General features: G+C 37.9%; 1 protein-coding gene across 1 annotated transcript in view; it reads left to right on the top strand.

Moving 5' to 3' along the window:
- Positions 1-15,123, top strand: part of MND1 (meiotic nuclear divisions 1) — a 41,166-nt gene extending 26,043 nt beyond the window's left edge. Inside the window, exons 7-8 of the mRNA XM_058024779.1 lie at positions 13,209-13,253; positions 14,879-15,123. Of these exons, the coding sequence (XP_057880762.1) occupies positions 13,209-13,253; positions 14,879-14,985 (152 nt within the window). The 3' untranslated portion in view covers positions 14,986-15,123. The remainder of the gene's footprint in view (positions 1-13,208; positions 13,254-14,878) is intronic.
- The last annotated feature ends 464 nt before the right edge of the window (positions 15,124-15,587 follow it).

Raw genomic sequence — 15,587 nt, 5'->3', positions numbered from 1 at the left:
CTATTTTAACAGCTGAATAAATATATTCAGTAAAATATATTCAATAAAATATATTTTGTAACAGGCAGTTGTCACTTTCTACCTTTGGGTTTTCTCTCTTCCTCCTTAATGACTTCAACCTGTAAGGCAATCTTCCTGATGCCCAATGTAAAATTTCATCCTCTTAATTTCTCATGCTGTAGGACAGAGAGCTGCCTTGATTCTTCTTGTGGTATTTTAGGGCTATATCAAGTTGTCATCTGTTTTCAGTGGCCTTCAAATTTGGAGAATGCTTTGGTGTGTCTTTTAACCCTCAGCAGAGTTTTGCAGAAGGAAACCAGTTGCACAGCAGCAAGGCTCATTGAAACGTGCGTGCACACACGCACACATACATACATAATTTTCAGGGTCAAAACAAAAGTTTGAATGATTCATAGCAAATATCTGAAGACTCAGCTAAAAACTGAACATCTGTCTTTACTTCCTGAGTCTCATGGTGGGAAAGTCAAACTTGACCATGTAACTAAATATATTATAATGCATATTCACAAGGGTGCAAATGGGAAAACTAATAACTCTGGTTTTTGCTGACTTCACTGTTTAGCTAGTTCACTGTTTTAGTGTCAACTAACCAATGTTTTGCTCTAAGTTTTGGCTTAGTTTCCTTGGCTTTTGTATTAGAGGTACATTGCAGTATAAATTTTAATGCCTTCTCAAATTTACAGCATTTGAACACAGAATTTGTGTGTAACAAGTAACTAGAGTAAATAGCAGAAGCAACAATATTTAGGGACTGACCACTAGAGGAAGCTACATAATAGTCTGGTCTTGTGGATATATTCAGATAATTCCATTTTACAGGAACAATATTGTAAAAATATATCTAGAACAGCAAAATATGTGGATTTTTTTCTAATGACCTCTGCAGTTCAGAAGTTTGTCTTTGCCACTTGGTAGTGTTGTTTAAGACACCTGTGAGTTAGCACTGATTAATAAATTATTTCTCAAAGGCAGTAAAACTGAAAAGAATAATTTGAAGTAAAAAAAGCCAAACAAATAGTGGGATTTTATACTTTTCTAGTCAACTTGTGACCCTGCTTCAGATGGAGATTGTTTCTCACCTTTGAGACAGGTCTGTGTAGGTGGGATATATTGTCATGGGAGAGCAGCCATTGTAGAGAGATTTGTCTCTTTTTGTGACATGGTATGCGTGTATGCAGAGTTGGAGAGATGATGCTGCTGGATTCTCTAAAGGTTATGGTAGACAACAAAGCCATGGAGAGAGCAAGCTTACAATAGTTCATAGTTGATGCAGATTTTCATAAAGTCAACAGAAAAAGTTCCACCTAATATCAAGATTACCCTGCTGCATATGTTTAATTCTTTCTGCCTGCCAGAGAGAGGTGTTAAGGAGCTAATAAAATTTTTCTCATAATTAATATTATAGAAAAGTTTGTCTGGCAACATAAGTGTATAAATGGTAGGGACTTTCCTCTGAGTTGCTGGTCAGCTTGTAATTGGAAACAGCTAAACACTTTCAGTGTTCACTGTAAAATAAACATTTCTAGAATTTCAAACTTCTTGTTCTTTCACTGTAATAAGAGGAATTAAAATTTGTAAAACATTGTTAGGCCTTTGCTTGTTTTTACACAATAGCCATGCTTTGTTACTGTGTGCCTTTGGATAGGGCAGCTCTCTCAGGAATAGTTACCTACTGACTGCACTGACTTCTGTGTGGTATGATTGCTAATATTTATGGGGCCTGGGATCTTGCCTGTCAGCATTCCTTTTTGATTTAGCATGTTTTTAGAATGTCTGGTTACTGATAACTTTTATGTCTTAGGCTTTTACCTTTAAAACAGTGATCTCAACATGTCTAGGCAAGCTTGTTTTCTCAAAAATTAGCAAACTACCAGATACAACACATGTAGCAATTTTGGTGTCAGCCTTTTTACTTTAGCTCTCTCTGTTTATTTTTATCCTGTAACAAGAGAGACAGGGGGTTCAAATGGACACGATTTTAAACTACAAATATCCACATAGTTATTCTTTTGACTCTCTGAATGTGTGGTCTCAGAGGCATCACTGCCAGTCCAGTTCAAGTTATTTTCTAAAATTAATACTTACATGATTCTGTGAAAATAAATTTTGGTAAAACACCCAGACTTTACTGAATACTATGAAAATGTCATGTTATATGTAATATGTATTTGAAAATGTCTTTTTTCCTTTTAGGTCCTTCAAAAATTTCTAATTCTGATGTTTCTAAACAAAGAAAACTTTAGCTTGACAAACTGAGGAATTGTCAGGGTATATAGACAGTATGAGAAAAGAGTTCTGTATTGTTCAGTTTTTTCATTCATCTTAATATCTGAAAGGTTAATGCTGAAAAGTTAATGTTTATTTAGATTTTTTTGAGTGCATAGTTTGGGGGTTGGTTTTTTTGTTGACACACCCAGCTATTCTCTTATGTTCAAATCAATTTGAAAATATGTTGCATATGCAGATGTACTTCATGTTACAAAAACTTTACTACTAAGAGGTAGATTCTTTGGGACATACTTACTAATGCTAGGAAAAGTTCCTGTTCCCAGAAGAGAAACAGTAGCGAAGAAATTAAATGAAGATTGGACTATCCTGGCTAATGGAGGGACTTTAAAATGAGTTGCATCAATTTTACTCAAAATGTGTCAGAATGCCAATAATTTACAAATGGTTTAATGGATTGTTGTTCAGAAATTGTATCAGAAAGGTGATTTAAACTAAAAAGCCTTGTCAGCAGTATCAGCTAATAATCTATTAAAAAAAATTGAATGTTTCCACTTGGAAAAGTGGAAATATACAAATAATTTTGAGCCTGGTCTAGGTGCCACCAAGATCAATAGTGTACAGATGAAGCCTTTAGAGAAAATGTTTTTTTAATCACTTTTACATGCAGTATGTTCAGTTTACAGTTAGGTGAATATTTCCTAGCTACTGACCATGAAATATGCACCTGGCATCTGAGACAAGCTGTGCTTTTTACAGTTTGTGCAGCAATGCTGTTAACAGAGGTCTGCAGTTGGAAATTAGTCATTCTGCTGATGTTAGACTTGTGTCTTCACTCACACTTAAGTTAGTCTTAGTGGGTTAAACTAAACTTTCCTTGAAATTAATCAGACACTTGCTTAAAAGTACATAGAAAAATAATGGTTATAAACGCAAGAACTCCTTTTTTAATGAGTCTCATCTTACAGAGTATTATATATTTAATATAGTCCTCTCCAGAGAATCTGGGTGAGAATATGACAGGAAGTAGACAATGGATGTTCATATATGGAGCTTGCAAGCTCTCTGCTACTAATCAGAACAAAACTACACAGCTCACATACCCACGCCTTTTTTCCTCCTTCATCATGGAGTACCAGAGTATATATAGATGTGCACCAGTTACGAAAGGACATGGTTACTCTACTGTTCTCAATAAACTAAGAATTTTGTTTTGTTTCCCCTGCTCCCTATACGGTTCTTGGAATGGCTTGTCATTCATTTGGAAGGTTGACAAATTAAATTACCTGTTCAAAAACTACATTAGAATGTAAATCAAACTTATGAAAACTAAACATAACTTAGTTTCTAGAAAGAATGAGGAATAATACATGTACTGGAATGTGAACATACAGTTTCGTACAGTAATGCTAACATTTTAGCTGTTAAGTAAAGTTGAGAAAAGGAGCAGGGTACTTAATGAATGGAGGTACCAGTGTGTACTTTGATTACTGATCCAAGCTGCTTTGGTAATCATAAGAAACTGGATGGAATTGCCCATTTGAGCAGAGTATCTGCCCCTTTATCTTCAGCCCTTCTGGTTTTTTTTTTATCTTGAAAATCAAAGGAGGCTTGCCTGCATTTCAGATATTGAAAAGGCTGATCCTTTGACTAAGGAAGCACTTACTAAGCAGAATCTGGCTGTGATTACCAGAGGCTGTAATGTAATGGCTTAAGAACCTTGCCTGACAAAAGCAAGTTAAAGAGTTCTCACCTTGGCCCTTCCTTCGTTCCAGTGCTGAAGTTCACCAGTGATAAGCTGTCAGCTCAAGTTAGGAACTGATGGTGTAGATGCCTGTATCTTATGATGGACTCTCCTGAGGTCTTTGAATCTCTCTTTCCATCCAGAAAATCTGAAGAAGTCTTTCATTGCCTTCTTCACAAGACACTGATACATGTGGTCATTTGTCATGTACCTCACAGAATTGTCTGTCATGTGGTAATCTCTGAAGAGCACCCAGGGATCTTCTGACCAGCTAGGAACAAGTGATGAGTTTTCATAAGGGGATTTTCATGAACTCTGCAATGAATGGAACTGTTAGAAAATGGATTTGAAAAAACTTGAATGAGGGAGCAACAGGACTATGTAAATGAGCGAGCAGCTTTTGGCACTTAGAAAAAAAGGAAAATATAACAGCCATGAAGAATAATGAGTGAAAGGCCACCAGGTCAAACTGGGCAAATTAAGAAGTGTCTGTACACACATACCTAAGGCACAAAGCTTAAAGTGAAATATGGGGCTTTTGGCTGAAGCTGGAAAGCTTAACTCCAGAAGGGTAATTTGGCTTTCAGCAAAAGGCCCTTATTCTCTGCATTTCAGAGAATTTCTCTGTCTCTGTGTTTGGTCTTCAGATAAGAGGTTACTCTGCAATGAGAAATTGTCCTAAATATTTAGACTTATGCATACTTGTGTTTTTATACCTCAAACACATTCTAGCCAGACTATTCTTAGGGAGTGTCGACTTAAGCCAACTTGCTTTAAAATGAAGCTGCATTTTAGCTAGTTAAGCAAAAAGCTATTTTTTGTCAGTGGAGCTTTTCTTGGACACTCAGAAAGAAGGCAGTTGGAGGACCAAATCTTTAGATAATGTATGTAACAAACACCCTGCTTAAATGAACTTGCTACTCTGGAAGGTTGCTTTTTCTTTAAATCAAATGAGAACACTCACAAGACATATTTTTGTTCTTTATTTTGTTTCTTACTTGTTTATATGGGAATGACAGAAAAAATAGTTAAAGTGAGAGGCTCATAGGTGAAGTATATAGGAATAGCTTTATTGTCTCTGCCAGTAAATCCTTATGGCAAAAGCTCTTGAGCTGCTTGGGAATGGTAAACACTTGATAAAATTTGTGATGTGGAAAATGGCTACTTATGGCCACATTTATGACACTCTTTTATTTAGGAGTGAATTGGCTTATGGTTTCATTTATGACACTCTTCTATTTAGGAGTGCCCTGAGGAAAGGATCTAATCTATAGATCCATTAATATATGAAACAAAAAGGCTTGTGTGGAGTAAGTATTTTGCTTCTGTCTTCCAGGGTTAGACCTGCTAAGTTTGTTGTATATGGTAGCACCCATTCAGATAATTTTGATAAAGTTATGGTGATATTTGAAGGAATGTACTGGCCTATATATTTTCATGACTTTGACATGCAAAATTATGTCAGGAAGGGTATTGTGGATTTTAGTTCATTGTCTTTACTGCTATCATGCAGGACTGTCAAATTGAGGTCTTCCCTGGCCTTGCTTAAAGAAATGTATTGCTAATCTTTTATGTTAAAATATCTCCTATATTTTATGGGATGGTGTGTTATGTTTTCACTATGTGTTTTTCTGGATAATGACTGTTTATTCCTAATATAGATACCTTGTCCTGTGCCATTTAACAGAAGATTTTGCAGGGCAGGTTGTGTAAGTGCAAGACTAATGTTAGCACATTTGACAGTATTTCTAATGTTTTTTCTTCCTTTCTCACTTTAATGTCATATGAATTAGTTTCACTGAAAAGAGCAGGTTATCAGAGAAAAATTCAGAACGGAAAACCAATTTGGAAACAGCTAGAACAACACAGAAGTTTTCTCTCTGCCACTGTATGAGATCTTTGTAGATTGGGGGAAGTTTGTCTTGGTATTTTGAGTCAGTTTTGCATGACGCTGTTTTAAGAAAGTTAGGGAAATATAATCCTGATGAAACAGCAGTAGTGTGAAATCTCAAACTACTTTATAATGTGTGAGCAATTCAGTATCAGAAAGGGAGATGGAGTTGATGAAGCTCTGTAATGTGGTCTGTCATGTATGTACATCTGCTCAGTGTTGATATTAATGAGCTGGATAATACAATAGAAGATGTTCTTTTGTTATATTTGCAGATGATGACACTAGGAGAGACTGCATGGACAAAGGACAGAATGTGATTGCAAAATGATCATGATAAACTGCAAAGATGGTCTAATAACCAATGGATAGCATTCGGTAGTGGCAAGTGCAAGGCTGTTATCTGTATTCAAGGGTATTGTGCTACACAAATGATCTGAGGCAGTTGGTTAAGTGGGGAGACTTTGAAAAAAGATGTCAGAATTGAATATAAGAATTTTTGTTGTGCCAAGAAAAACCCCTACACTAAGATACAAAAGCAGTGGTAGAACCCACAAAGAGATGTATAAAATAATCTTTCTGCTCAAGGCAGAAAGTGTGGCACTAAAGGCTTTAGCATGGCTTCAGCTGTAACACAGTGTCAGTGTTGGATATCCTACCTGGATATAGCCTAGTACTTTATTTCAAAGCATTCATATATTCATGTAACTAAGTGCTCAGAGTAGAGCAAAAGGACATTGAGCAATCACATTCTGAGACAAAAAAACTTTACAAAAATAGGGCTCAAAATAAGATGGTTCTTAGTGGGTTGTGCATATCTGTATCTCCTCAAGAGAAGAAAAGGAACAGCCTGTTACTCAGGTTCATGGAGAAGGTGGCAAAAAGTAATAGCCTTAAATTGTAGGGCCAGAAAATTGGAAACCTTAAAAACAGGCAACAAATACCTCAGAAATGGCATAGGAAAAGTTGAACATACTTTGAGTTGTGGTGACAGAGATCAGAGAACCTCTTGCAATGCCTTCCAGACTCTTCTCTGCAATGTCTGTGGCACATGAGGTCACAGCAGATTGCAATACACATCTGCCCAAAAACCATGGTGCCCTGGCATGGGCCTCCTTGTGAAATACAATTCAGCAGCTCAGAAGTGTGCAAGTTCCTTTAGCTGTGCTGAAGGTGTGGCATTTATTTGGGAATGAAGTGGGGAAGGAAGAGTTGTCCAGTGCAAGAAAAACAGAGTGGTGTCAGGGAGACCTGAATCAGCCCTGAATCAAGTTGGTGTGCTTGTTTCTGTTTTGCAAGCTCATTGCTTCCCTCTGCTCTTTGGATGAAAATTGATGTATTTTAGTTATGCAACTAAGATTTCAATGTGGATTTTCAAGTACAACACTTGAAAGGTAAATGGTCTTTTTCTGTAGGTACATGAGTATAGTAAACTTAAGTGCCAGACCATGTCTTGCATAGAGGAACTTTTTGGTAGCAATTCTGACAAATTCTGTTGGACATTTTTGAAGAAGACCCTGTGTACATACTGATGAAATTTGACAGTGTGACCTTTTCATACAGTTTTTTTTGCTGATGAGACTTGACACTTTTTTCGAACCCACTGACAGAGATCGCAGACCCTTTAAAACCATATTCTCAGCAATGTGAATCAGCACAGTAGCTTAACTGTGCACTGCTACATCTCACCAGGTAGACAAGACTGGCACTGTGATACCTATTTGCTCAGGTTCATTTCCAAGCATATATACACTGGTGTTGCAGCAGAAATGCTGATTTTGTTAATTCATATATCACTATTCTTGAGTATTTTTCTGCCTCAAATGGCTTATATTGTGTTCTATGCTTTTCAGAATAGTTGTAGATCAGTAGCTAGCATTCATAACTGTCAGTGATTTTTCTTGTAGGGCTGAAACTTTATTCAGAGTCTATAATAAGTCAGTATAAAAAGTTGAGTTGAGTTTGTGATGCCATTTAAATGAGAAATCATATTTACACATTGACTTGAATTTAGTAATGAATTCTGACCTGTTGATTAACATAATGAGGAAAAGTGTTGTGTAGGATACTGGAGTATGGGGGAGGAGTGATGTGTTATTTTGGATTCAAAGGAGTTGACAGAATTCTGATGTGCTATCACTTTTCTACATGGCAGCTCTTTATTCTGTTTATAAGAGGAAGTTCCCATTTGGGAAGCATGGGGGAGGATAAAGATTTCCAATAGTATAGACATATCTGCCTGGTACAGGGTTACAAAACATTCTTATAGAGCTCTTCTTGCCACATTGCAATTCAGCCTGTTGACAGTGTTGTAGATTACTTATTCTCAAGGATACTCAATTATGGACCTTAAGAAGCCACTTCATCACATCATTTCCATAAATAGTCTCCAATGGCAAGCCATGGGCTCTTGATCAGAGTCTGTGGTGTCAGTTTGAATGGACAGGTGGGTAGGAATTACTAGGCAATAACCTTTTGTACTTTCTGTGGATGACAGGTGTATCATTTCTATGCTCACCTTCTACCCTGGCCTTTGGAGATGGGATCTTTATGTGCATGAGATGTTTTCATTAGTGGAAAGAATTTTGGAAACTGCGTCACAGGATATTATAGTGATGCTACCCCAGGAGAAGTAGGAAAACAAGTCTGTCACTGTCATGATGGCAAGGTAATGTTTCTGGAAAGTAAGGACAACCTATGTGCAGGAGAATGATTATCCACTGCCTTCTGCAGAGGGTTATCCAGAGTCATGAGAGGTTCAAGTTTACATGTTCCTACTGTAGTTGCCATTTTTCATCTTTGAATTAGTTCCAAGTGAATGCATATTTATTACAGGAATTCAAATCCACTTAATGCATTTAATTTACCCTGACCAGTTTCACGGGAGAGATTGGGAATCTTTGGGCTAATAATCCTCCCTGGTCCCTGAGAACAGTTGCAGCTGTTCCCTGTGTTTCATGCCGAGGAATTGTGATCCATGCTGTAAAATAACTCCCTCACCCACATGGTGAAGGCTGCAGTTGTATTTTGCATGTGTCTGCTAACACTCTACAGGCTGATGGGCGACTCTCTCCTTGGGAAGGTGCTAATTCCCTCTGCAGTCACGTGCCTTTTAAGTGAGGAAGTCCATACCATTTTCTTGTGGCATTAGTTGTGGTAGGTCAAAACTGGCACTCAAGTGTGTAAGCTTTATAAATACAATTAGCTTTTGTTATTCTGGGGAAGTAGAGGTTCCTGGACCTAGGAGTCCTTAAAGTTATCCAGAAAATGCCAGAGTAGGATCTAGGAGATCAGAGAAAGTGACAGCTCTTTGTTCGTTTCTGCCAGCTCAGGTGGTTGTGATCTGGTTCTGGCCATTGGTTTGTTTTGTTTTGTTTCTTTTACTATAGCTACCAGAACTGTCATATGGTGCCTTTACAATCTGAATTTGAGTACTGTTCCATGGCTGTATCCTTAGTGTTCCTGTAATGATATGTGTGAGACTTAAAAATGTTTTTAGGAAGAACCTAAAGTACATTTGGAAAATGTTTCTGAGGAGATGGTGGTTGTTGCTATCACAATTGATTTTAGCCCTGTGGAAATATTTGAGACTTCTGCAGTTTTGGCCATTCAATTTTGGAATGCAAATAGCATTTTTAATTCAAACTCTCTCCCCCTTCCAGTGAAAAAGTGAGAGAATCTGGGGGAAGAAGGAAAGAGGAGGCTGTAGTTCTGCAGTATGCTGAGAATGACTGTAGGGGCTTCCTGAGTCAGATCAGAGACATTGTGGCCTTACAATGATTTGAGTCAATATATAATGCCTGTTGAGATTTGTTGGAAGCACTGCTGTGCTGATGTTCTGTGCTGCTGGCCTTGACTCCTCACCAGGTGCTGTCCATTTGCTTTAGAAGCTTTTTGGTGCACCTCTGACATCTGTCCATGTGCCCGTTTGTCACCTCTGTCTCCTGGCCTGCTCCAAAATACCTGCAGGTCACTGGTAGAATGCCACTTCCCTGCATTGAAAAGCATGTTTCCAACCCACCCTTGTTTTCATTTTAGGCATTTACTGTGGCTGGACCTTCCTTTCCATACCTTTGCTTTCCTCTGAGGGGGTAGAGGGGATTGTCCCTGTGAGAAGGACAATCACATTATGCTTGGGATAATGGTTCAGTTCCCAGAATCTGGGCTTTTTGAGTTCCCTGAAGTTCTCCAGAGATACTAGGAGTTGAGGGGAAAAAAAACTTTCATGAGGACTGGTCAAAATAACTCTGTCCTGTAGCCTTTCACTGTTTTGGGCATGTTTCCAGGTGTGTTTTGCTGACATAACAGACCAGCACTTCACGTCTTGCTGCTCCTGGGCCTTGCATTGCTGTACATACAGTGGTTGCTTTTGTTCAGTTTTGGAGACAAAAATGCAAGCTTCCATTTTCTTTCTTAGAAAATGCCAAATGTGCCTGAAATTAGTCAGCAGAGGATACAGGTATGTGCCTTAGCCAAATAAATGACTTGTATCCTGCAGACATGGGAGTGGGAAAGTCTACTGATTCATTGTCACACAAATAGGTGAAATAAATATGTAATGTCCAGAACAAATGGATTGTTTTGCAGCTTCCAGACAGCAATATATTGTCAGCCTATATGCAGACTGTAACTAGAGCCTAATGATAATGAGAACATCTGGAAGCATCTGGAAAATGTTGCCTCCTCTTTTGCTCACCTCTACTGCATATTTGGCCTTTCATTGTCTTGTGCAGATTCAGTACTGGAGTACTATTTAGTAGTTGCCAAAAATCAAGTTCAGTTAGAGCAGCTCTGGTGAGCAGGAGGATCAGAAGGACTCCAGCCAAGTTTGGGGCTCCGTGGTTGTGATGGTTTTGGCAATTAGCCAGTTGCCCTTAGGGCTGTGTTTTAGTTTCTCCCTTTTACAGCTTCACACAGTTGGTGTCCTGATTCTGTTTTGGAGTGTATATTTTTGAGTTCCCATGCTATTGCTCTCTTCAGATCTTGAGTTTCTTTTCCAGTGCAGTCTAAGAACCAGCCTGGCTGTGTGATCCCCCTGTGTGAGCTAGAGAACAAGCAGTCAGAAGTAGCATTACTTGGAGTTAGCTACACCCATACATAAAGTAGGTGTGTCAGGGGGTGTCTGCTTTACTACTCCTGCTTTCCCTCATCCTCTGTGCATGTGTACATACAGATGGTGCAACCAATGAAAGTCCCAACAAGCAACTATAAAAGAGTTCCAGAAAGCACTGAAGGGGCAGAGTTCTTCATTTCTGACAGTTCTTGTGAGGTCTCTGGAAGATGCTGGCAGTGATGCAGATGTGGCTGGTGTCTGTGCCTGGAGATGCAGGTCCGTAACTATCAACTATCTTGTTCCTCTTCAGGCATGGTATTGGTTGCAGCAGACACACAAGGTCATGCAGTGGAATCATAGGCAAGACTTAAGACTGATCCCAAGGGGCTTAAATCTTGTCTTCAGATAGCTAAATGTTCACCTGTAGCCATGAGACACTGGGTATTACATGTCTGTCCGTCTGTATTTCCTCATTATAGCTTCCTGCTCTCACTACCATGTTTTCATTTCTAGCCACAATTGGTTATAGGCAGTGACTGCAATTCTCACTTGTTGTCCAGCCTATGTCTGCCATCACCTCAGCCTTTTCTTTGGCAGAGGTGTGAAGTCACATTTTCAGAACACATGATGACATATGTATATTTTAGCACACATGAGCAGTGTTTGCAGGGTGAGGGCACCGTGCTGCCACTGTTGTGCTGGTCAATTGCTTCTAGCAAAACTGAGCTTTCTGCTGAGACCTCACAAGAGCTGTGGAATAGGTTGGCTCCCCCACCACCAGGGTACTGTCACCTCACAGCTCTGGATCCATGGAGTTTAATGCCATCCCACTTTCCTTCACTTCATTTCAAACTTCATTACTTGGAGTCAAATACAGCTGTCAAGTGTTACAGTAGAATGCTGAGGTCACACATTTAAAGTCTTGATGAGAGGAAGCTCTTACTCTGCAGACTTGCATTAAGTAGGGTTAGGTAGGATTAGGTACAGTTCCAAATGCCATTGGCCGCAAGTTTGTTATCTGTGCTCCCAGTTGTGGAACTGAACAAGTGGGGATGGCAGCAAGCACTCAGCAAAGGAAATAAAGGATACCTCTCTCAGGCTAAACTTGAATTTCTGATGCATGCAAGTAAGCAAAAATGCCATTTTCTTTCCCACTCAGTGTTTTGCTCATCTTTTTTGCTTTTCTTCATGCTGTGCTCTAACTTTCTAATTTTAGGCCAGTTTTAGAAACTGTATTGGCTTTGAAATTACTCCAATGTAAACATTTTTCATATCAGTTACTATTAAGGTTGGAGTAATGAGTACTTCCCTTCCTGTGTGCTAGCAGATGATTTTTCAACATATTTTGATTTTCCTTTAAGTTTAATGTGTATAACAGTTGGTACCTGATCATGTATTCATATCTCAGTACCCTGGAGACAAGTTTCATGCTGACCATTCAAATGAGTATTATCATGCAAGTACTGACAAGACTGACTGGGAATAGCTTAAGTTACATGTAGGCGTGAGAACCAGAATGATTCTGATAAATTCCCACGTTCCAGCCTAACCTGCTTAGTTCAATTCAGTGCTTACTTTAATGGGAGCAAGGTGATCTAAGAGGAATTATTCCTGGTTGTTTTGTCTCATGGAAACGATACAAACCCTGCTTGTAGTAATGGTAATTTACTATTATGTGTTTAGTTCTGGAATGGTGTTAAGGGACATAAGCCAGGTTTAATTGCCAGAAACATTATTTTGTTTTAATTTCATTGAGGGATTCTCAAAGCTGTGGAGATATTCCAGAGCTATATGATAAACTTTTGGATTGATATGATAGACTGCTGCCTTGTCATTCTCCTTATCTGTGTAGAGTCATGCATACCCATGTGATGGTTTACTTATGTATAGAGAGGATTATGAAATATTTTCCATCTCTGTTGCCTCTGATATCTTTAGGCCATATATCTAGTTCAAATCTTGGTGAAGACAATTAAGCCCCTAGGCAAGCCAAACTAGGGTTATTTTATTTTAAAATATGCTTTTAAAATTTATAGTAGTTCATATGGTATCTTTTATGCGCTTTACTCCTCTTTTTCTTTAACCTAGCTTTGTGCTTGCTGGAACCTTAGAAGTGTAAAACAAGTATTTGGAAGCAGTAGAATAACTTCCTTACATTGTGTGGTTCCATAAAAATTACATCAATAAAAATTTAGTTTCTGTGCCTTGAAACTGTGTGATGATTTTACTGTAATGTATGCTTTTATTGTTGTTGGTGTTTTTCTCTGTTTCAGGCCAAACAAACCAAGTGGCCAAGGAGGCAGCCAACAGATGGACTGGTGTGTATTGCAGTGACACAGCTTCACACTAGAGCAATTTCAATAAAAGACCTACTTAGTATTAAGAACTTTAAATTTTATAAGAATTTGACATAGGATAGTCCTCACTTAAAAAAACATAGAGTAATTTATTTTACTTATAAAACTATTATGATTCAACAAAAAGAATGCATCCTCTCAGTTTTGTTACTGAATATACTTCATATGCCATAACAGATTTGTTCTTCTGATGCTGTCTTGTACACTGTGTTAAATCCTGCAACTTGTTTCCTTGGATAAGTTAAAATCTCTTAAGATGAGGAAAGCAATAGAGACTGGAAATGGTGATGCCCAGGTATTCAGATAGTTTAATTCTATTCTGAATGTTCATTTCTTTATAAGGAGTAGAATGTTTTGTGGAATCTTATTGCTGCTACCATGTGAAGGATGCTGATACAAAGTAGGTATTTCTCAAACTAATTGATCAGTTTTGACAGGTAAAATGATGCATAGTTTTAAGGAATGCTAATGTAATGACATTCATATGGAAGTTTAACTCAATTTTCTGTTGTTGCTTAGCTTTGCTGTATTCATTCCCATTTTTCAAAGCAAACAATTTATATGTCCTTATGGTTTTTTTAAATTATTTAGAATATTGTTTATCATTTTTTGTCTAGAATAGATCTCCTACTGATGGACTGCTTGCTATCATTGGTTGTGCCAAGTGCAGCAGGATATCACTGTCTTAGTCTTTGGATGTTTTATACCTGGCTTGTTTACTGCATATGGGGAAACAAAATTACGTGTTCTGGGAGTTGTCAGGGCTTTCTGCTGTTGCTGACAGGCTGTTCTCAAGGCTTTGAATGAGGTAAAGGAGCTGTGCCTCAGCCTGTAGAGGTACTTTGCTATTTAATTAGACAATTTGGTTATATGCTGCAGCATATTTTTCTTTTGAAGAGACAGTTTTAAAACCAAATGTGTGATGGTTAAAGAAAAGAAAAAATATCTCTAAGCTGTGCAGAGACAGTGAACACTTCCTCTCTTAAGGAATGCTGCAATTTATGGGTGTTAAAAATGATGTAATGAGTTTCAGTAAATGCTGCAGTGAAAACTTATGTTAAATTGAACAAAATGTATATGTTAAAGTAATGTGATGCTAAAAAGAGAAGTCCTGACTAAAATAAAGCTTCTTGAATAAATAGTGTCTGAACAAACATGCAGGACTAGAAAGGACCTTACGGTAAATTTAAATCCAATTTTTGTAGCTGTAGACAGCCACATAGTAGGTGTCTAGTTGAAGAAGGACCTATAAAATACTAACTATGCATACTCACACTTACCTCATCACTCTATAGCAGGCTTACACTGTAATTGTAGCTTTCAATCTCCTTGTAAAAGAGGAGCAAGAAAAGATAAAGATAACATATTTTTATTCGGTGCTAAGTAAATGATTTCCTCTTTTTTGGAGGTTATTAACAAAAGCCTCATGTTTTCTGTTCTAAATCTACTTGATAATGATGTTCCCCACTATGTACCTTTTTCATACAGACAAGAGATACTGCAAATGGAAGGATTTTGTTGTAGCTGAGACTAAAATTCATGCTTTCCTAAATACTCAAAATGAATGTTTTTCATTCTGTTTACAGATAACATCTTTTCAATAAAGTCCTGGGCCAAGCGTAAGTTTGGATTTGAAGAGAGCAAAATAGATAAAGGTTTTGGAATCCCAGAAGATTTGGATTACATTGATTAGTGTTCAGTTGATGGCTGACACAGTTGTACATAGTTTGTTATATATTAATAGCTGCCATTAAAATGTGAATCCTCTCCAAAAAAGGTGACCGCCCTTTAATTTGCTGGTTTTGTTAAGGTTAATAAAATACTAAAAATATTTGTTGCCCTTTTTTTTTTCTTGTATTCTGTAGATAGTAAATCTCATGCCTTCTTCTGTGAGACAGGCTTAGCATGGACAGAGGTTATAGGGAATAATTACTACAGAGTCTTGAGACTGGATTTAACTCTTCCTTTGCTTAACTGGAAGTGGTAAGTCCTAAGAGCTAGAAGCTCCAAGGATTTATGTTTAAACATGTTGAAGGCTTTGGAGTGGGAATTAGTGGGAACAATGTGGAGTGGAATGAATTTTTCCCTCGTCTCACCAATGAAATAGAAAAGAGGCATAATCCATTAAGGGAAAAAAGTGAGACAGTAAGGAGGTGAGTAGAAAGGCTGAGGTCTGGTTTCTGGTAATTTTTTATTGTTTTGGTTGCTAGAACTGCTTGTAAGTTTAGTGACAACATGATATTTGTTGTTGCAAAATACTAGTGCAAGAGAGCTGAATCTGTTTGGATTCGACAC

This window comes from Melospiza georgiana, chromosome 5 (genome assembly GCF_028018845.1).
Source record: "Melospiza georgiana isolate bMelGeo1 chromosome 5, bMelGeo1.pri, whole genome shotgun sequence".
NCBI classification, from domain to species: Eukaryota; Metazoa; Chordata; class Aves; order Passeriformes; family Passerellidae; genus Melospiza; species Melospiza georgiana.
This window is presented reverse-complemented; position numbering and strand designations above follow the sequence as displayed.